The following is a 23,213-nucleotide window of genomic DNA, read 5'->3' as shown; positions in this document are numbered from 1 at the left end:
TCTACATTGCTTCAGAAACTCTGGTCTGATAGTGCTCCTATGCCCAACCGTTTCTTCTTTCATCCTGGAGCTGTGCTCCTTTGGGAAGGAAAATTCAGTCAGGAAAGGATACAGAGCTGGTGAGAGAGATTTTTTACAGTCCCAGTCGTGGTTTGGGTCTGAGGATTCCTGAATCCGGGCCAGGAACCCGTGTTCTCCCTCTCCCAGCCTGCTCAATTCATACAAAACCCAGAGTGCCTCTGAAGGTCCCGGGACATCCTTAGTCCGTGGTGAAGTCAGAACTCGGTGCTCCCTCTCTTTGACTCACACCCTTGTCCACATTCGCCACTTTTGCTGACTCTTTGCCTCTGCATCCCAGCAGGGAGGAGCCCTGATGCCGCAGTGCCTGCAACCCTTTCCCAAAGGCCCTGCGCACAACTGAAGAAGAGAAATAGAAAAGCAAGGGGTCCAGACTGGCATTGAGGGAACTCAGTACCAAGGCTTCTGCCCGCCACCTGGGGCTTACATTCATGTGGAACCCCACCAGGTGGGATATGTTATATGGCCCAAAGCACAGCAGGAAATTAAGGAGGGTCACCACAGCCAGCCCCACAGCTCGGCGCCGCTTCTGGGCCCCCACATGGGGCTGGGTGAGCATGATCTGCACGAAGCGCCAGTAGCAGAAGATGGTGACCGTCATGGGGGTGAAGAAGAGGACGAGGAGCAGCTCCAGCCGTAGGCGAAGCACCACCTCCAGCTGCTCGTGGTTGAAGTTCTCACAGCAGGTTATGCTACTCTCATTTGTGGCCCTCTGGGTTGAGTTCATGTACTGCAAGACGATCACTGTGGTGCAGTGACCAAAGGACATGATCCAGGAGATCAGAGCAGCAATCACTCCATACACAGGCCGGCGGGACAGCTTGTACTTCACGGGGAAAGCCACTCCCAGGTAGCGCTCGATGCTGATGCCTGCCAGGAGCCACGTGCTGCAGTAGATGCTACTGTAGAAGCCAAAACCCATGAGGGCACAGACTAGCTTAGGCAGGTAACAGAGGAAGTCAGACGCGGCCTCCATCATCTTCAAGGGCAGCAGGAGCAGCAGCAGGAGGTCCGCCAGCGTCAGGCTGAGCAGGAGGATGTGGATGGGTGCAGGGTGGGGCTGGCAGACGCGCCCCACAAAGGTCCGCAGCGCCAGGAGGTTGGCAGGGAGACCAGTGAGGAAGATGATGATGTAGGCTGTGAGGATCAAGGAGTTTTCCAAGTTGAGCATGACTGCTCTGGAAGAGGGTGAAAAAGGGCAGGGTCAGGAGGACCACCTCACAGCCTGCGGACCCTGGTCGTGGTCAGTCTGTGGACATCCTCCCAGGCACTCTCCCTTTCCCAGGCCAGGGCTTTGTGCTCCCACTACGGCTTTGCTCACACACCACCTGCCAGAACTGCTCAGAGCAATTGTTGACTTTGCCTGGGGCGGGATATTAAGCAATAGTTATTATGTTTGCCATCATGTGTCTCTGGGAGAGGCCAACCCTTGGCTTCCCAAGGGAATTCCCCCTCCGGTTTTCCCAGCCTTTCTTCTTCTCTTGTCACAGATACAGGAAGTTACTGTTAATCAGTTTCCAGCTTTCCTTAAGTCCTTTCCTCAGCCAGAGACCTGCAGAGAGAAAAGACAAACCTCACTACAGCAAGGAGGGAGCTGGACGATGTCTCTCAGGAGAACTCGGGCTGTGAAAACCCAGGCCCCGCAGGCCCAGTGCTGGTTCCTCCCAGGACCCTGCCACATGCCCAGGAAGCAGGTGCCCAGCCCCCAATCCACCTCCCTACCTGTTTTCCTTCTCCTTTTTGCAGAACACAAATTCTCCTCCACCTTTCCCTCCCCTGTCCAATTCTGGGACTATACTGAAAAGGGGAAGCTGGAAAAGTGTAGAGAGGGGCTTCGGGGAGGAAGGGTGAGCCAGCACTGTCCCCTGGGGCTTGCCCCTCCAAAGACTTTAGAGAATATTCAGAAAAGCTCATGGGCAGTAACTGGCTCAGGAGCTGGGTGTTTTGACAATAAAGAGAGGCACTCTTCTTAATGAGGTAACAGTTTCTGTTTGGTTTGTAGTGCTCACTACCCACGCACAGCCCGGGCCCTCCATCCTCTCTCTGGTCTTAGGGCCTGGTCCGCGGTTCCTTGCCCCTCACCATCTCCCATTTCTGGATGTGATCCTTGCATTCAGTTTCAGACAGACTTCATCCAGCGCCAGCCCCACCCCTGTCCCCCAACCCCAACCCGTTTCCCTCCAGTTCTGATCCCGGCATTGCTTCCCAGAGTGCAAGTACTAAGCCAGCTGCCTTGCCTTGTCTTTGTTCCGGATAGAGGGCTTCTTGGGATTAGTCCTGAAGGAAAGTCTGAAAGCTTGTGGAAAAGAGGAACAGAGCTTTAGCCACTGCTACCGCCCATTTCACACAGGAAAAAATGGTAAGGAACCTGGCTGGTAGAAAGCTTTTATACCAGCACTAGTCATGTGACCAGAGGGGAGAAGATCAGTAATTGAGCGCTGTCTCCTCTCGAACCCAAAGGAAGGGGTGCCAGCATCTTTGTTCTCCTCCCCCACCCCAACTCAAGAGATCCCCACTCTGATTTTCCAAACTCAGATTTTCTGTCCTTAGTTTCTGAATTTTTTTTTTCAATCCCAAGCATTTTTTTTTTTCCATTTGCCAAGTCAGATTATCTCGTCTTTTTCTCTTTTCTAGGTGATTTCTTCTGTAATTCTACTCAATCTCAGAAAAGAGGTTTTATGCTTCCTTTTATTCTTCAATTTTCCTCTTTCTGTATAGTTTCCTGCCCTCTGCCCCCAACAGATGTCTTTTGCCCTCCCAGTTGAAACAGATTGCTTTCTCCTAGCCTATGTCTTGTTGCGGTGGAAATAGTGTGGGATTCAGAGTCATGCAGATGTGGGCTCAAATACAAATCCCTCCCTCGTGACCTTGAGGCAGATCAATTTTCTGAACTTTAGTTTCTTTCTCAGTCAAGTGAGGATGGGAATACTTACATCCCAAGACTTCTGTGAGGAGTCCCTGAGATAGTGTATATAAAGCATACAAGCCAGTGCTTCACACGTAATGGATGCGCATAAGTAGAAGTGGTCCCTCCACCCAAGCCTGCTGGACAGCTTCGTAGAGAGTGAGCCACCTGGTAGAAGAGGCCGAGGGCACAGGAATGCCATCTAACTTCAGAAAGTGGCAGGGATTCAGGAGAGCTGGGCCCAACCTCCTAGCCATAAGAGGTTGTTCTTTTCTCGCTATTTCTCCCTCTCTGACTTTTGAAACACACACCTGAGGAAACAAAGATAATCAGAATATGTTTTCTCTTGACCTAGGGAATAGGTCTCTGCTTTGCCATCTGCGGCCTGATCCCTGCTCAGAGACTCTCCATTCTTTCCCTAGGACTTACACTTACTTATTGTTTGCTCATTCATTCATTCAGCCATTAGTTTTGTGGCCTAGAGTCCCAGGGTCCAGGTATCTCAATATTTAGCTTTTCTTTCCTTTCAGCTCTCCACTCCTCTACAACAGAGGAGTTCTATCTTTTCATTTATTTCCTTCCCCTAGCATACACATGCACTTCTCAGATTAACCAGGGAACTAAGGAACAGACCATTCTCTGTTGCTTGCTACCAGATTTATTTGTGTTGTTTTGCTTTTATGATTTTCTATAAATATTCACAAGGATCTGGGTTTAATTGCAAAGTGGAAACTTACTGGAAAGCAGGTGTTGAGGAGTTAGGAGGGCTTCTTTATCTCTGCCTCTCCTTCCCCCACACCATGCCTTTCTCGTATCACTGTTGTGTGTCACCTACGTTGATGGTCCCCCATAAACTCCCTTCTCTGTGTTCATGGTAGTTACAAAGGTAGCATAATAATAGAAACTTCTTGATTCATGATGCCCACCTATGTCACAGGAAAAAGAAATGCAACCTCTCAGCTGAATTCAAGGGATGGGTAAGCTTTCACAAAAGCCACATCTTTCACAATCTCTCCCAAGTTCAGTTTTCTGTCATCACCAAGCTTATTATAATAGGAAGTTGGGCCCATTATCTAAAGTTACGTAGAATCACTTTCTCCACTTCCTTATTCCTTAGTCATCCCTCTGTCCACTCTAATTTGGGTTGCATCCCTATTTTGCCATAGGATCTGCTCTTCCTAAGGTAAGTAGTGACTCTCTGTTACTAAAGTCAGTGGACATTGTCTTCCTATTTGATTAGTGTCCAACACATTTTCCACACCCTTCCTGAAACATTCTCTTTCCATGAAGTCCTATATGTTGTGCTCTTCTGGTTTCCCTGCCCTTTCTTTGGCTGCTTCTTCATTTCCTTTGCTAGCTCACCTTTTCCTACTCATCCTCTAAAGGTTAGAGTTCCTTAAGACGTGGTTCTAGGTTCTTTCCTATCCTCATCTGATGCTCTCTTTCCAGTCTATTGCATCCATTTCTACAGCATCATTTACCATCTTCATAACACCCAATTTTGACTCTCTATCTTGGACTTCTGTGAGCTTTCACATCCACATGTGTAACTACCTAGTAGGCATTGTCATTTGGATGTCTCCCTGACACCTCGAATTCATTGTGTCTGGAGCTAACTTTAGCCGTTCTCCACCAAACTAAACCTTTTTCTGGCATCTCTATGTTGGGAATGGGATCTCTTCCCATTTCATCCTTGAGCCATAATCTTAGATTATTATTTTTTTTAAGTCCTCAGTTCTTTTTTAAAAAAATTAATTTATTTAATTTATTTATCTTTGGCTGCGTTGGGTCTTCGGTGCTGCGTGTGGGCTTTCTCTAGTTGTGGTGAGTGGGGGCTACCCTTCGTTGCGGTGCGTGGGCTTCTCATTGTTGTGGCTTCTCTTGTTGTGGAGCACGGGTTCTAGGTGCACGGGCTTCAGTAGTTGTGGCTTGCAGGCTCTAGAGCACAGGCTCAGTAGTTGTGGCACACGGGCTTAGTTGCTCCGAGGCATGTGAGATGTTCCCGGACCAGGGCTCGCGCCCGTGTCCTCTGCATTGGCAGGCGGATTCATAACCACTGTGCCACCAGGGAAGTCCCTAGAGTCAATCTTAAAGTCAATCTTAACACCATCTTCTTCCTTGTGCCCCAGATGCATCTCAACATACTTCTCAAATGCCTAACAAATCTGTTCGTCTCTCTCCATCTCTGTCATCCCATCTCAGTGTAAGCCACCACCACCTGTTACAAGGATTTCAGCAGAGGCCATGACTAGCAGCTCCCTCACAGCCACTCACTCTCCAGAAAGTCCATTTCAGTCATAATGCACTTAGTGGGATCTTTCTTAAAATGTCAAGCCAATTATACCATTCTCCTGTTTAAAATCCTTTCAGAGGCTTCTTATTGCTTTTAGGATAAATATCAAAATCCTTAACAAGGCCTATAACGCCCACCTGGCATGGCCCTTGCCAACTTCCAACCTTAGCTCACATCACTCATCTCTCTCCTTGCTCTCTGAGCAAGACCATCTTTCACGTCTGTGAATGTGTCATCTTTCCTTCTGCCAGGGGCCCTGGAAGCCTCTGCCTGAAATGCTCTTCTCATTACCCACTCCAGCCTCCCCAGTTAATCCCTAGTCTTTCTGGTATCCACTTCTTCTTTCAGAAAGCCCTCCCTGACCTCCTAGATTGAGTTAGATTCCCTTATTATATGTTCTTGTAGCATCTTTTCTATTGCTGAATAGCAGTCTGTTTAAGATATTTTATATTTTATTTATCCATTCACCTGTTGATAGACATTTGGGATTTTTCAGTTTTTGACTTGTGTAAATGAACCTGCTGTGTACTTTGTTGTTCAGGTCTTTGTATGAATGAATATGTTTTCAGTTCTTTTGGGCAAATACCTGGGAGTGTATTGGCAAGGTGGTATGGTAAACTTTTTGTCTGACTTTTGAAGAACCTGCCAGTTTTCCAAGCTGGCTGTACCATTTTTATTCCTATCAGCAATGTATGAGCATTCCAGTTGCTCCACATCCTCACCAACACTTGGTGTTGGTTAGTCTTAAGTTTTAGGCATTCTGATTAGTGTGTCGTGGTATTTTATTGTGGTTTTAATTTGCATTTCTCTGCCAACCATTGATGTGGAACATCTTTTCAAGTACTTCTCGGACATTTGTGTATCTTCTTTTGTGAAGTGTCTGTTCAAACCTTTTGCTCATTTTTTTAAAAAAATTGATTATTTTAATAATGAGTCCTGAGAGTTCTTTATTATCTGGGTACTAGTCATCCATTAGATATATATATTATAAATATTTTCTCTCACTCTATGACTTGTTCTTTTGCTTTATTAATTGTCTCTCGAAGAACAGAAGTTTTGCATTGTGATAAAATCTAATTTATCTAGTTTTTCTTTTATGGTTTGTGCTTTTATGTCCTAAGAAATCTTTACCTACCTACCAAATTCCAGACTTCCTTTCCCTGTTGAACTGCCTGAGCACCTTTACTGAAAATGAATTGATTGTATGTATATGAGTGGATCTATTTTCTTGAATCTTTTTTCTGCTCTGGTGATCTTTATGTCTTTCCTTCCACCATTTCCACACAGTCTTGATTACCGTAGTTTTATAATAAGTCCTGAAATTGGGTGGTAAAAGTCTTCCAATTTTGTTCTTCTTTTCTGAAATTGCTTTGGCTTTCCTAGGTAATTTGCATTTCCATATAAATCAATTTCTACAAAAAATCTGCTGGGATTGGGATTGTGTCAAATCCATAGATCAATTTGGGACCATTGACAGTGGAACAATATTGAGCCTTCCAATCTATGAAGACGATGTATCTCTCCATTTGTTTAGGTGTTTCATTTCTCTCAGCAGTGCTTTCCAGAGTTCACCATAGAGGTTTTGCATATCTTTTCTTAATTGATTCCTAAGTACTTTTGGTGCTGTTGCAGATTTCATTTTTTAAAAAATTTTGTTTTCTCATTATTTTCTGCTCTCACAGCACTATTTACTATTTCTTCATAGCACATATCTCAGCTTGTGAGAGGACATTTATTTGTGTGAGGATTTACTTAATGTCCACCTCCCTTACAAGACTATCCATGATGGCAGGGAACATAGCTGTTTTGCTCACCATTGGGTCCCCAGGGCCTGGCGTAGAGCCTGGCACACATTAGACACTTGAGAATTATTTGCTGGTTGATGTGTGGATGAGTGGGTAAGTAGAAGAACTGGAATAGAGAGAAGTCATTTTCAAAAGCTCAGAGATATTTGTCCTCAGATGCCTCAATTTATCTTCTTCTGGGACCATCATAAGAAATCCCAGCCAGTAATCACTTGGGCACTCTCTTGCAGATTAAGGCACTCCCAGTACTTTTGCTGGAAGCCACAGTGATCCTTCCTTATGGTCAATATTCATAATTCAGGTTAGTGTACTTTATTATATAGATCTTGCTTACAAAGATGAGGAAGATGTAGATATAAAATATTCAAAAGTTAAAGGGAATGCAGGATTTCACCAGTAGCAGCACTAATGATAAGTAAAGGGCTGTCGTTTCACGCATTCATTCAACAAACATGTATCTACTCCCTAGGATGTGGTGGGATCTGTGACAAGCACCGGGGATATTGGGGTCAAAAAAATAGGCATGGTCTCACCCTCATAGAGGGCGGTTACATTCTAGTGAAAGGAGATAAGCAATAACAAGCAAGTAGGAACAGAGGAGTGGTGATGCAGTGACAGACATTATGAAGGAAATGAAGCAGAGTGATGACAGGGAGAGTGGCCATGGTGTGCTGGGGGTCAGAGAGGTACTGTTGAGCTGAACTGACATCTGAGAGGTTGAGCTGAATTTGGTGAAGAGACTGTGTCAGGTTCCGGAAGAAGAGTGGCCTGGGTGGAGGAAGCAGCGAGTGCCAGGCAGCAAGCACCTTTGCACGTGGGGGGAACAGAAATGCCAGTGTGACTGGAGCATGGTGGGCCAGGGTGAGACCACACAGGGCCTTCCTGATGACAGTAAGGAGCTGGGATTCCATTCATAAGCTGTGCGAAGTCACTTACGGCCATAAGAGGAGAGGGACGGGTTGAGAGTTGAGAAGCTCACGCCAGCTCTGTGTGAAGAATGGTCTTCAGGGGAATGAAGTTGGAAGCAGAGCGATCAAATAGTTCACTGCAGTGAACACTGCAGTCATCTAGGGAAGGTTGATGATGGCATGGATTCAGGAGAATGTAGCAGTGGAGGTAGAGAGGATCCGTTGGGATTTGGGGTACATAACTTTAAATAAATAACAGTAAATGAAGAACTTCAGAATGCCAGAGAGAATGGAACTCTCCTGGGGAATTAGAGGGAAGATGATTCTAGACCAGTACATCCAAATGGACTTTAGATTTTGTTGCTCCCTTATGCCAGTGCAGTTCAGCCTACTTGCATTGTGTATTATGCTTTTTGAGCCCCTGAAGTGGCCTTATGATAGTATGAAGGTGACAGTTTATGCCCTTCCCCACTTGCATTCTCTTGTTTTAGCCACCACTTGTCCAGGCTTTCTCTGTCATCCCAATAGTGGTGTCCTCCAACTCTGCATTCATCTCCAGTACTGGTGCAGTACTGAAGAAGAGAAATAAGGAGCAGGTCAGGACTAGCATCTTAGGAGTACCCTTCAGACCCTGTCTCTGTTGGCCTCTGTAGTGGGCATCATGGGTTTTTGCCATGCACTGCTGGTAACCATACCCCAACCTTCCTCTGCAGAGACTCTCCCTCCTTCACTCTCTGCTCACCTGCTTCCTGTTATCAGACTGGACTCTTGGCCAATAATATTATACCAGCTGTGGTGGTGGAATAATGGTCCCTCCAAGAGATAACCACATCCTAATCCCTGGAACATTACATGGCAAAAAGAAAAAAAGAAAAGAAAAGAAAAGGATTTTACAGGTGTGATTAGAGTATTATGATAGAGAGATTATCCTAGATTACCTGGGTGGGCCTTAAACATCACAAATGTTCTTATAAGAAGGAGGCACAAGGAGATTTCAGACAGAAGAGGAGAAGGCAGTGTGATCACAGAGGTAGAGATTGGAGCAATGTGGCCATAAGCCAAGGAATGTCAGCAGCCCCCAGGAGCTGGAGGGGGCATAGAATGTGTTTTCCTCAGCCCAGTGATACTCGTTTTGGACTTTTAGCTTCCAGAACTGTGAGAGAATAAATTTCTGTTAAGCCACCCAGTTTGTGACAATCTGTTACAGCAGACACAGGAAACCAGTACATGAGCCAACATTTATTGCCCATTCAAATGATACTATGTACTAGGCACTGCACTAAGAGTTTTGCAAAGACGAACTCATTTAATCTTTCAACCCTTCTGTGAGGTTGGCATACTCATCCCCACTTTACAGATGAGAAAACTGAGATATAAAGAGGTTAAGTAATTTGCCTGAAGTCACACAGCTGGTAAAAAGAAGAGCTGAATTCTAAACTTGGGACCCAGGCAGTCTGGCCCTGGGGTCCACAGTGGTCACCACTGCGCTGTACTCCACAGTGTACTGGGAGGGTCCGATTAGAACCAATTTCCCTGGCATCCCCCAGGAGTCCTGTAAATCCCACACAGGAGGACACAAGGGCGCAGGCAAGGGTGTAAGGTCATGTCATCTGCGTCCCACAAGGAATGTCTGCATGGTCTCCAGCCTTCCTGCCGGTGGCCCTCGCTCTTTCCCTGAAACCATGAAGGAATGACCTTCATCCCTAGTTTCCTAGGATCCACAGGCATCTCTCAGCCTTTCACATGTTCACGTTCCCGCTGTAACCTCAGATCCCAGATGTTGTGATCTTTCATTGGTCCCTCCCTGTCTCTAAATATTTTGGATACACAGGGAAGAGAGGGGAGACACCAATTACCTTTGCTCTCTACTAAATTTGCTGCGTCATTTAGCATATACGAGCAAGAATGTTTATAAGGTCCGGGATTTAAATTGTGAAATAGAAATAAGAACTTGGGAGAAGGCTGTTCCTTTATTCCTGGCATCTTGAAGAGGTTGTTTGACTTTTTCTTTCCTGCCTGATCCCTCTTCTCCACTGCTGTCCCTGCAGGGTTGACCTTCAGAGCAAGAATGCGATTAAAAAGTCCCCCACGTCTCATCCCCTTGGCCACCCACAGCTTCCAGCCCAGACCACTGGGTAGCTTTCATGGGCTCGAGTTACCCTTGGAAAAGATCAGAAGGCCTCTGGCTGTTACCTTGGATTGCCTTTCAGTGTTGACCCTGAGTGAAAACGGAGAGGCAGGAGAGTCTTTGGAAGTAGACGTGGGACAGATTCTCTTAGTGAAGCTAGAAGTGCTTGCAGTCAGGTGCTGGCTGATCCTGCAAAAGCTGAGCCAACTCAGGGCAAAACTGAATGCTCTGTGTTCCTTTTCTCAGCCCAGCTTTCCCTCTGCTTTCTTTCCTTAACCTGCTTCTGTCACATATGCAAGTCATCTTCCCCTACTAGTTGTGGCATCACTGGAGTTTACCAGTGTAACTCCAGTTTGCAGAATCTTAGGAAACTTCAGTTAGACTGCTGATTGTCAAGAGGGGTGGGGAGAGTAGCAGGAACCCTTGGGGGCGGGCAGGGGGAATGATAGGACATGTGGCATTTCTCAGGAGAGGGGAAAGCCCTGGTTTTCTTAATGCAGTCTATAGAAAGTACAGTTTGTGTTGATCAAAAGTGGGAGTTGGTTAAAAATAGATTGAGAAACAGTGATGTAGTTGATATAATACTTTACTACTGGCTCTCAGAAAAGTTTATATGAACCAAGATCCTCTGCATGTTGAGTCATCCTCTGCCAGCTCCTTCCATCGTTAGAAGAATTCAGGTCCCATAGTGAGCAGTGAATACTTATCAAGAGAAGGTAGGATGGGGCCATGCAAATGAAGTCTTCTTAGTTTAGCAGGTGTCTTCAGGGTCCTCCTTTTTTTTTTTTGCCTTGGGCCCTTGTGATGCCACGGCCGGAAGCCACAGTGAATTAGCACCTGAGAGTCCCCTTCTGTCTCAAGAAGTCTTTGCCACCGTGCATAAAGCTAAAAAGCTTGTATCTTAGTTGGGGACTGTCAAATGTCCCCAGAATGCCAAATAACAGAGACTTAAACACATAGAACTTTCTTTTTCTCATGTCACACGAAGGAACTGGGGGATCCAAGGCTGGTGCAGCTGCTCAGGAGCAGCCCTCAAAAGCACACGCTCCTTCTAGCGTTTCTGTTCCACCATCCCTAGATTTTGGCTTTCTGCTTCTTAATCTTAAGAAGCATCTATATTTTGAGCAGAAAAACAAGGCGGGGGATGGGACAGAGAGCAAAAGACACATGAGAGCCAGATACATCCCTTTTAAAACTTTTTTTTTTTTTTTTTTTTGTGGTACGCGGGCCTCTCACTGCTGTGGCCTCTCCCGTTGCGGAGCACAGGCTCCGGACGCGCAGGCTCAGCGGCAATGGCTCACGGGCCCAGCCGCTCCGTGGCATGTGGGCTCTTCCCGGACTGGGGCACGAACCCTTGTCCCCTATATCGGCAGGCGGACTCTCAACCACTGCGCCACCAGAGAAGCCCCCAATCTACCCCTTTTTGAATCAGGAAAATTATAGCTTTTCTAGAAGCCCTACCCAGCCAGTTTCTGCCTAGTTCTCATTGGTTAGCAGTGTATCTCATGACAACTCCTGGTTACAAGGGCATCTGGGAAAATGATTATTAACTGAGCACTTTCCCAATCTGACAAAATTGGGTTAGGAAGAAGGAGAGAGTACCAAAATGATATAAATCTGGAATAACAAATATGGAGAGGAAGAATACTTCTAAGACTATAGTATCTATCATGGCCATAAAAAGGTGTGGAATTTTAGGGAGGGTTTTTAGAAATTGTTTTGATTGAAGGGTAACATATACACAATAAAGAGTACTAATCTTGGGGGTAAGCTGATGGCTTTTAACATTTATATACATTTGTGTGACCCCTTGACTGGATGAAGATAGAGACAATTTTCAGCACCTTTAAAAGTCCTCTCATGCCCACCTCAGTCAGCAACCTTCCCACCCCCGAGATACCCACTATTCCAACTTCTACCACTTAGAGAGGAATATTAACCATCATAAACGTTGGCAGGAAAACAGATGATGGATGGAGAAGAACAAAAGGGAAGAATAGGCCAAATAAATGGTTGCTTTTGTGATATTGCTGCTCTCCTTTGCCTCCTAAATTATTCTAATTCCATTTTGAAAATGGAATTTTAAATGTCATCAAAAACTGAAGAATGAAATTTTAGTTTGCTGTAAAGTTGATATATGCTGAAACTTCAATCAGTTAGGACTGGATTCTATTGTACATAATGTAACAACCCTAGGTAATTAATAGTGGTGTAAATAAGATAGAATTATATTTCTCTGTCACATAAAAGCAGCCTGAAGGTATGTAGTCGAGGATTGTGCTTGGCAGCCCCAGGAATACTTCGGAGCTCTCTAGCCCTCTGCTCTTCCAGTCCTAGGTGGCCTTAGTCCTCGTGGTCAAATATGAAACCTGGAACTCCAGCCATCACATCTATGTTCCTGGCAACAGAATAGAGGAAGGGAAGAAGCGTTCACTCCTTCTCAATTTAACAGACTTCTTAGAAGTTCCACACAACACTTCTGCTAATAATTCACTGACAGGAACTTAGTCACAGGACCACACCCACCTGCAAAGAGGGCTGGGAAAGTGGTCTTTTAGCTGGGTGCAATGTGCTGTTAAAAACCGGACTTTTTAATAAGTGGAAAAACTGGTAGTCTCTTCCAAATTGCACTTCTGCAACTTTTGCAGGTGAGCCTCCTCTTCCCGCAATTCTGCCACCTTTGCATTGCATCCCCGGGGGCCTGTTGTGTGCCCAAGGAAGAACCCATCTCAACCTATACCATCAGATCTGGCCTTCTCAGGGAAAAAAACCTCAGCAGATGGGATAGAATGTCCTACACAGAGCATTGCAACCAGCCACACTATTGTCAGGTTCTACGGCCCCTGGAGTCTCTCCTAGGATTGGATGAATATAATTCAAACCATGTTCTGAAAGCAACAGTCAGTTTTGTCTTAGGGACACAAGGTTAGATGTAAGTAGTCTGTTAGCACCCCAGCCAGCTGTCACTGGGCAAAATTATTTGTATTTTTTTTTTTGACACGGGTGTCATCTGTTTCTCTGTGAAATAACCTAAGCACAGCACTGTGGGATAGGAGCCAGGAGCATGGCCACTGAAGCAGCAGCCATCCCACATGGGTGGTGGAGGGAGAGCCCCAGCTGTCCAGGAAAGCCACGCTGCTGTATACTCAGTGCCAGTCCAGCTGAGAACCGTGGGCCACAGGGTATGCTGCTGTGGAAGCAGAGGTGAGACTAGGTAAAGGCGAATGCAGACGCTTCTGGATTGGGCCGTTGAAGGGGTGGAAGTGGCAGGTCCTGGCAGCATTTGGCTAAGGACATGGATGAGGCTGCCAGGCCGGTCATGGATGCAGATAATTGTGGAATCAAGTGAGGCTCTCTGAGAATGTTCTGCTTGAGTTGAGAAAAATTAGGATAAAGTGCCTCCCTGATTGTATGTGCCTTTTCCCCACGCTTGACTGACTGAGCTTCTACCATTTGCTTCTTTGAAACATCTGTCAGTGCTTCCTTCGCCTCTCCCTCATACAAGGGTTAGTGACATCCTCGATGCAGTAAAGAGTGTATTTGTCAGAAATCCCATCCTGTGTCTCAGGGAGGAGCTGACGACTTACTTGCCCTGATTCCTCTCCTTGTTCTGGGAGAGACAGCAGTGAGTGGTGGCTTGAAGTGAAACCTGAGTTCCCTGCCCAGGAATTGGACCTGGGTAGCCTGGATGAAAACCAGGAATCCTAGCTGCTAGAGCACCCGGGACAAGAGGCTAGAAGCAAAGTTCCCCTGGCTCTTGCCCCATTTGAAAAATGAATTTCTCAAAGAGGCAAAAACTGTAAAATCCGGTACAAAGTTTATTATTGAAGACACAGGACAACAAGTGGGAGAGCACACAGAGAAACAGTTTATTTAAGACAGAAGCAAGGCAGAAATACACACCTGGAGAGAAAGAGTATGGGCATCCTCCCTAATGAGGAAGAGTGCAGTAAAGAGGCAGTTAAATCATTTATATAGGGGCAGTTCTTCCGCGTCATTGTTTACCCTTGGCCAATTATCCCATTTCTTTTCCACACCTGACCTGCCCTAGGACCCTCCCAATATGCGTGCGCATCTTTTTGCCAAGATGGATTCCAGCACAGAGGCCTGTGGGAGGTTTGACAACACTTATTATGGGGTGGCGCCCCCTCCCTTTTTGACCCCTGAGGAGCCTTCCTGTGCATGTGCAGCTGGGGAGGTTTCCCTGACCTCAGGAGTGATAGATGTGGCCGTCTTATCTCTTTACTCAGCAGGGCTCAGCTCCTGCCACTCACTTTGCCCTTGGAGTGTCCAGGGAAAACAAAGCTCCAATTTACCCTGCTTGACAAACTCCAGCTGCTCTGCCCAGGGGCCCATCTGCCTCCTACCTCATCCTGACACCTCAGACTTGCCACTTCTACCTTCCCTGGACAAGAAGTGTTCCTACAAGGATTTGGAAGTTTCAAAAGTGCCCTCCTGCCACAGGAAGGTAAGGTGATAACAAACATGACTATCTGCAAGTCGTACCAGTGTCAAATTCTGTCTAACTCTCCCAGATGCCCCTTGGGCTCTCTCTAGAAGGGTGAACTTGGTTTGACGGAAAAGAGGAGTTTGATGGCCCTTTTCTCAGTAAGATTATTCCAAGTAGTGTTCTTTGGCAGTTTAGGATTACAGCCTGTGCAGACGGAGTGTCTCTTGTCCTGAGGTCCCAGCAGGGATCTCAAGGCTGGCCCTGCCGGCTGAGAGTGGTTTAGCCGCTGCACGTGCCTGCAGCCTGTAGCTGAAGGCTGGGGTCAGCCCTGCTTGAACCACAGAAAGTGAGAGTGGGAAAAGGCAAGTTCCCAAAGCACCAAAGGAAGGAGTTCTATGTCAGGACGTGCTACGCTCAGGTCCCGTGCAATCCCCAGTCTGCACTGTGATGTTCCCCCTTCTCGCTCTCTCTAGAATGTGTAGTGGAATACTCATAACTGGCAATGACATTGTAACAGCTCACCTTGCATCTGCTCATTTCTTTGTTTACTTAAACTCACAAACCCTGGTCCTTTCAATTTTACCAGGAACCACTGACTTGTGTTTCTTGCCCCTGGTTGCCACATACCAGTGTGTCTCAACATATCTTTCGAGAAATGATGAGTTAAAGGACCAGATGAGGAGAAAGACATACCGGCCTGGCTGGGGATGGACCACTCTGCATGGGGCTCCAGTCTGGCCTGGCACCCGTGTAAGCATCTGCCTGCATTCATATTCAGACTCCATCTACTTTTCTTCACTGCTGCCACCCGTCAGGTTGCTGCTCAGAGTGGCACCTTCCACTTAGTCCTCCAGAAGTTTCAGTGCTTATCTGGTGTGTGCTTTGCACCCCACTTCCCCAAACACCAACAGCGATCGGGGTGCTTCCCAAAGCGTTCCCAGGGAAAGTCGCCAGGCTTCTGGGAGGGGGTGTAGGTGTGTAAGCACCTTGCTGGCTGTTCTCTTCGAGGGCCACAGAGTTTTCCCATCCACAGGAGTCACTGGTCAGAGCACTTGGTGAGCTCTTCTGCAGCTGGCACTCGGCCTCCCCTCAGGTCTCTGCCCCTGTGAATTGACCTCTCAGAATCCAAGTTCTGACTGTTCTCCCAGGCCTCTCTTTACATCCATAATTCACATAACCCAGATTTTCTTTCTAGGATTCTTTCAGGTCATTTCTGTTTACTGTGTCTTACCCCTTCCTTCCATTCTTTCTTCATCTCCCTTCCTCTCCTCCTCAACCCAGAGCTACGTTGAATTCACCAAGTTCCTGTTCCTTTCCCAGCATGATCCAGTCAAAGCAGGTTAATCTCTCCAGTTTTGCATCGCACGGCATTCTTTGGCCAGCAGAGTATATTTCCTAGAAATTGGGATGCTGGCTTTCAAGTCCAGGGGCTCCAGCCAGCCCAGAAAGATGTTCTGGGTCCAGGCAGGCCCACTAAGCCCATTGCTGTCTGGGGAATGAGACTCCGCACTTCCTCTCACGCCTCCTCTCTTTCCCAGGTTCTATGCCTGGTTTCTGTGCCACCTCCTCCCTTCTCTCCAATATCCTATTCCTGAGCGTCATGCGTCCCAGACAGCTGTAGCCTCCCCAGATGCTCCCACAAGTCTCTTGGATCAGGAAACTGAGGGCAAGGTGACAACCAGATCATGCGTTTCATCTCTCTGTGAATGAAAGGGGCCGGAGCACCAAAGAAGACAAGCATCGTTCTTGTCTTCAAGGAATTTACATTCCAGTGGGTGGGGATAGGGCGAGAATACAACAGTATCTACATGAATATAGAGGATATATATATATATATATATATATATATTGCATGGCACATTCTATGAAGGAAATAAAATCAGATGGTACAATAGAGTTACGGTGTGCGTGCGGGGGGTGAGAGTGCTTTAACTGAGGGGTGGGGAAGTGTTCCCTGAAGGGGTGGCACTTGAGCAGAGACTTGAAGGAACCCTGCTGGGGCTGTGGAAGAGCTGAGGGAGGACAAGATAGTTTGTGCAAAGACCCTGAGGCAACACAAAGCTCAGTGTGATGGAGGAACTGAAAGGAGGCCAACGTGGTTGGGGCAGGATGCACCTGAGGGAGACTGATGGGAAATGAGGTCGGAGACGCGACAGCGGGGAGGGAAGGCTCATCACGTAGTGCAAGGGGAGGATTCGGGTTTCATCCCCAAAGTTATAGGAACCCATGGAAGGGCTTTCCGCAGAGAAATGAAATGATCTGATGTGTGTGTTTTTTTGTTTTTTTTTTTTGCGGTATGTGGGCCTCTCACTGTTGTGGCCTCTCCCGTTGTGGAGCACAGGCTCCGGACACGCAGGCCCAGCGGCCATGGCCCATGGGCCCAGCCGCCCCACGGCACGTGGGATCTTCCTGGACCGGGGCACGAACCCGTGTTCCCTGCACCGGCAGGAGGACTCTCAACCACTGCGCCACCAGGGAAGCCCTGATGTGTGGTTTTTGAAGGCCCCTCTGGTTACCTATTGGAGTACAAGAGTGTCTTGCTCTGCTGTCTGTCAGGGCTTTGATTGCCCCCAGGCACTGGGGAGGCCTAACGATGTAGGGACCCCCACGGGTACCTGGCATCTGTCATTCACCCCTCCATCTCTCTCTGTCTCCCCGCTTCACTGGCCTCCTGCACAGGCCCACTTTCCAGACTAGTAGGAACATAGAGAAGACACTGTTCTTTGTGTCTCTTGATTAACTTTACTTGCATCCTTTTACTGTTATTATTTTCTACAGGTGTTTGTGACATTCTGATTTTAAGTGAGTGATACAGACTCATGGGCAAGGAAATATCGGGAAGGAGGAGAGTGGCTTTTCTCCTTGAGTCTTTTCTTGCCACCCTTGCTGACTATGAATATTACTGAGGAATCTCATTCTGGAGCAGAAGTCAAGCCGCAGGTGGTTCCCAGGCTCCTTAGACCCCTGCTGTTACCTCCTTTCCACCCATGGTTGCCTGGGAACTGTCTGTTCTGCTCCTGTCCAGGTGTTAAGGCTGGATAAGCAGGGAGAGAAGGACCAAGCCGGGACGTCGCTGGCCTCACCTCCTCCCCCTTTTACAACCCTCTAGGCTGATATGGAATGAGAAACGCTACACTGCATGTCACACCCCACCCCTGTCCAGTGCTTTCCTGAGGTCAATGGAGATTCGCACTGAAAGCAGGCCCTACTCTGGCCTGCAGAGTATTAAGAGACTTTTCTATAGGCCAGCGTTTGTTTCCCAGGCCTGGCTGACGCATCCCCTTTAGTCTCTGAGGAACAGAGGGTGGTGGGGGTATTTGGGGAGAGAGGGTATGGGATGCGATGGAGTAACCACTTTGAAAAAACATATTTGATATAATTTATATTTCAAAACCAAAAACAGTTGTTTTATGATGTGAACCAGTGAAAGTCAGCTTCTGCTTTATTTTTACTAAAGGTCAAGAGGTAGTAAGAAGGCAAGATGGCATCTCAAGCCCAAGTCCATGGAGGGAGCTGTATCCAGAGCTAATTTAGGCAAAGCTCCAAGCTCCTCTCCAGATTCTATCCCAGCTCAGCACCCCCTTCATTGCCATCACCACACATAACCCATAGGGAGTTGTAGGCAGGAGTGAAACACTCAAGTTTTAGAGTCATCAAGTTATATTCAAATGTCGGTTCCCATCCCATTTCTGCCCATGTGTTCTTTGGCAAGTTGCCTAACCTATAGTTAACCCACTAAACCCCTAGTTTCCGGAGTTGAGAGCATGGACTCTGGAGCCAGCTGTGTGGCTTGGAGTCCTGGTTCTGCTACTCGTTAGCTGTGTAACCTTGGGCAGGGTGACTCATCTCCAGGCCTCCCTCAGTTTCCTCATTTTTGGAATGGGACTAATACACCTACCTTGTAGGGTTGCTGTGAGGATTGAAGTGAATGTGTATATGTATGCATGCATGTATGTGTGTGTGTATACACGTGTACATATATGTATAAATGTGTGTATGTAAGTGGGTGCCTGGGGCATAGCAGGCACGTATAGTACTGGCTGTTACTATTATTATTTTATCTTTGTTTAGCATAAGGCTAAATTGTATGTGAGAAAAATAAGTCGATTTTTAAAAACTCCATAAGTAAACCATATTGCACGTGGTATGGGGACACAGAAGTTGTGATACTGCTGTTTGATAACTGAAGTGAAACGCGAGGCTGGACCACAGCGTTCTACCCTCTCCTTCACATCTCACTGCTTCCCGCTGACTTCTCGATCTTGTCCTGCTACTTCTTTTCTTTACTGGATTTTTCTATCGTGTAGCTTAAGGAAGACCAGCCTCCTTAGGTCTCTATTGAATTCTCCTAGCCCTCTCATCCTTCCTACTCCTCCACCTGAAGAATTATTCTCATGAGGATTCCAGAGTCCCATAACCACTCTCCCCTCCAAGAGGGGAAGACACCTATTGTATCGTAGATCAGCAGTTCTCAAAGTGTGGCCTCTGGGCCGGCAGCATCAGCATCAGCATCACCTGGGAACTTGCTGGAAATGGACATTCTTGACCCCTCACCCTAGACCTGCTGAATCAAAAACTCTGGGGGTAGAGCATTGCGATTTGTCTTTTAACCAGCCCTTCAGGAGATTTTGGCACCCACTAAGGTTTGAGAGCCACTGTCACAGAGGAAGGGTAGGTCCAGTGGCTTTGTGATGTTGTTCAAGTTCACAGTCCTGTTCTGGACACCTGGTGCTCATGTGAAACTGTAAGTCTCAGTTGTGAACACAGGGACCAGAGGCAGAAGGGGAGGTCGAAAGGGAGCCAGCTGGCCACTCTGAATGCCTTTTAGCCTGGTTCCCTCCTGAACCTTCCAAAGGCAGAGCTCAGGGATGTCAGCCAGGCAGTCGGGGAGACAGGCTGGATTCCCACGTGGGCTCTGTCTTGATGAGCTGTGAGGTCTTGGGGAGTCCCTTAACCTCTCTGGGCTTCCTTGTGGGTTGTAGCCCTGTGTGAATAGAGCAGGATTGTTTGGGGGAGTAAGTGAGGTAACATTTGCAAAAACACTTTGCAAGTCTGAAAATAATCCTCTACTGTAGATTGTAACCAGACAAGTAAACTCTTTCCTGGAGTGATCCTCAACTTTTTTCCAGTGGCCGCACGTGGGACAGATTATGCTCCCATGCTGGACAAACTCCCAGAGCATTCCACCTGCAACTTCTCCCATTCCTCTCTTGCTCAGCAGAGAGAATGTTGACCGCTTGAGTCAGAAGTTCCAAGGAGCAGAAACGATGTCTCTCTGCCTCGTGGCCATGACCTTGTCAGTTCCCTCGGCCCCACGCTAGCCCCGTTCAGCACTGGGCAGTATTCCCATCAGCATCTCTCTAACCCTCCTCTCTTCTCCCTCCCTGGTTCGGTCCATCTCTTGGAAGTGAACCCCTTGCCTTGTCCCCAACAGCGTGGCCCTCTCCTGAGTCCTTCTACTCTATGCCATCAAAGGCCCTTTCCCAGAGCTCAAGCGGCCACCTAAGAACTTCGCTTTACTCTGATTTTTTATTGAGCAAGAGGGTGGCAGCCTCCAGAAGGAAGTCTTCAGGCTCCTAGCGAGGGGGCAGAGTTGGAGCTGCCTCTCCTCATCTGGCTCTGCTTCAGGGTCAGGCTTTTACCAAGACGGCCGTGCCATTGGCAGAAAGTCAACAGCTGATTACTTCTCTGTCTTTCCTCAGAAAGCCCTGTCTTGGCAACTCCATCGAAAGGAGCCTCCATCCTCTCCTCCGTATTACAATACTCCGCTGTGTTTTCTTCATCGTGTTTTACCGAGATCTAAAATCGTTATGTTTGTCAACACTTCTTGGTGACTGAGAAGTGCTACTCAGGTCACAGGCTGGGTTTTCTAATGCTCCGGTCAAAGCTCTTTGTTGTGCCTAGTAATTAGAAACACACACGTAGGCATACTTTCAGGTTAAGCAAACAAGCATTTTTTATTTGCTGCTTCTCACCACCCCTTGGCCCAGAAATGAGGAGGAGGAAGCCGCACTTATATTATCAAAACAACATTGTGAACTCTCTGGAGTCTTTTATTATTATTGTTATGTTTTATTTTTTTTGGCCACATTGCGCAGCATGCAGGATCTTAGTTCCCCAGCCAGGGATCGACCCTGAGACCCCTGCAACGGAAACGCGGAGTTTTAACCACTGGACCGCCAGGGAAGTCCCTGGAGTCTTTTATTAGTTTGGTCACATAGTAATCGTCTAAAGTGCATCTTATTCCTGGAGAGTCCAAGTGCTAGACCTGAAAGGATGTACCAGTATCCTCCAACTCCAGGGCACTTCCATAGCATAAACCTCGTGCGAGCTGGTAGCTTCTCTGTCTCGTTGACCATAGTATTCCCCGCACCTTGAGCAAGGCCTGACGTGGAGCAGATACTCTGTAAATATAGCTGAATGAAGGAATGAAAGACAGATAAGGATGCGGGCTGGTGTCTCCATCTCTGGAGAAAGGAGTGGGCCTTTGTCTTCCTGACACCTTGCAGTGAGAGCCTTTTGGGAGACCTAGCATCATGGTTTAGAGCATGTGAAACATTTAGAACAGTGCCAAGCCCACAGGAAGTTCTCTATAATGTTCCCTGTTCTCCGCGACCCAGGCAGAGGCCCCAGCAGACTCATTTCCCCTCCCAGGATCCTAACGTGTAGCCCTTTAGTGTTCCTTGCAGCACACCCAGTGGATGTTGGACAAAATTCTGTACTGCTGTCTCTGAGTCCCACCCACTGGCTCCTGACTTTTCAGGAAGCTGGTGGAATAAAAGGAGCACTGGACCTGGAGGATCAACATAGATTCTGGTTCAGGTGTGAACATTGCCTGGCTGTATATCTTTGAGGGAGCTACTTAGCTTCTCTGGACCTTGGAGCCTCACTGATGCAGAAGGCATAAGAAACCAACTTCAGTGATTATCTTATGACTCAATTGTGATTATCTTATGACTCAATTGTGATTATATGTGTGGAAACACTTTTAAAACTGCAGAACAGGAACTTCCCTGGTGGTACAGTGGTTAAGAATCCGTCTGCCAATGCAGGTGACAAGGATTCAAGCCCTGGTCTGGGAAGATCCCACATGCCATGGAGCAGCTAAGCCCGTGCGCCACAACTACTGAGCCTGCACTCTAGAGCCTGCAAGCCACAGCTACTGAGCCCTTGTGCCACAACCACTGAAACCCAAACACCTAGAGCCTGTGCTCTGCAACAAGGGAAGCCACTGCAACGAGAAGCTCGCGCACTGCAACAAAGAGTAGCCCCCGCTCGCTGCAACTAGAGAAAGCCCGCGCGCAGCAACAAAGACCCAACGCAGCCAAAAATAATAAATAAATAAATAAATAAACTTATTTTAAAAACCGCTGCAGAACACACTTCTTCTGATTTAAGTTATTGTTGTTAACCAAGCATCTGATCTATTAGAGCACTGAAGGAAGTCCCCAGCATGCCCAGATCTATGTGCCATTCCTTGTCCATGTGCTTTGCCTCTAACCCTTGCATGTCAAAATGCAAATGAGTTGGTGAAATTATGAGAAAGATAGCTTCAAATCTGCTCTAATTTATTTTTGAAGTATCATAAAAGGTATATTTCAGAAACATCCATCCTTTATTATTGGTGACAAATTATTTACCAAATGTTTGTATTAATACCTTCGTTCTAAGTGACAGAAACTTGCCCAGGCTGATTAAGGAAAAATGGGAAGTTTGGCTATGTAATTGAAGAGTCTGGGGCAAAGCTGCTTCAGGAATGGCCCGATCCAGGTGTTTAAACGAAGCTGTTGGTCATGTGTCTCCATGTCTTAGCTCTGTTTTCTTATGCCAGCTTCATTCTCAGGCAGGCCCTTTCCAAGTAGTGGCAAAGGTGGCTCCCCAAAGCTCCAAGATTACATTTTACCAGCCTAACAACCCTGTGGAAAGAGTGTGCCTCTTTCCAAATCATTCCAGAAGAATCTAGAAATGGTTGACTCTGGATGGACTGGCTTAGGCATGAACCCAAGTCTGGGTGGCATGCCCTCCCCTGCAGCTGGTCTGGAGCCAGCCTTTTTCCCCCAACCCCCCATCCCATGCCACATGGACTGAGAGTAGAGAAGGAGTGATTGACTAAAGGAAAAGTGGGATGCTGTTACCAGAAGAAGGAGGAAAGGATGCTTGGCAGGCAAAACTCCAGGTATCCACTCGCAGCAGGTCACCACACAGGAAACAGGCTCAGCACAGAAGTAAGGACTGTTAGATCATAGGCCAGCTGAACACCAGGGCGTTAACCTACTCTGACAAGGAAGACCAGTTCTGCTTGGTGCCTCCCCACCTCAACTTATGTAATCCCTCCACCAGTTTACCTCAAGTCCTCACTCAGTTTTCTTGACCTTTACTATTCTGGCTTCACCCGTCCACTGGCAGTGAACTCCTCACCTTGTTCCCCAACTGGGTGACCCTGTGGTCACTTGGGCCTCTCATCCTTTTCCCTTTCTGGGTCAGATTTTAAGGTGCTTTCTCCCAGGCACTTGCTCTGTGTTTTGGATGACTAACCTCATCCCATTCCCGAGCAGATGGCTCTCAGAGTTCAGCCCTGAACGGACATTTACCAACTTGTGGAGGTGCAGAGACACAGGTACTTTCTGCCATCTCAGGGTCTCCCAG

General features: G+C 47.2%; 1 protein-coding gene across 1 annotated transcript; it reads right to left on the bottom strand.

Moving 5' to 3' along the window:
- Positions 1–259: 259 nt before the first annotated feature.
- LOC307066058 (free fatty acid receptor 2-like) lies at positions 260–1,249 on the bottom strand (the record flags this gene model as incomplete). Its single annotated transcript, XM_079723118.1, has 1 exon — positions 260–1,249. One exon carries the CDS (start codon positions 1,247–1,249, stop codon positions 260–262), a length of 990 nt encoding a protein of 329 aa, XP_079579244.1.
- Positions 1,250–23,213: the final 21,964 nt, after the last annotated feature.

The sequence above is a fragment of the Hyperoodon ampullatus genome (genome assembly GCF_949752795.1).
Source record: "Hyperoodon ampullatus genome assembly, chromosome: 18".
Taxonomy (NCBI): Eukaryota; Metazoa; Chordata; class Mammalia; order Artiodactyla; family Ziphiidae; genus Hyperoodon; species Hyperoodon ampullatus.
Note: the sequence above shows the minus strand (reverse complement) of the source record. Positions and strands in the feature narration are given on the sequence as shown.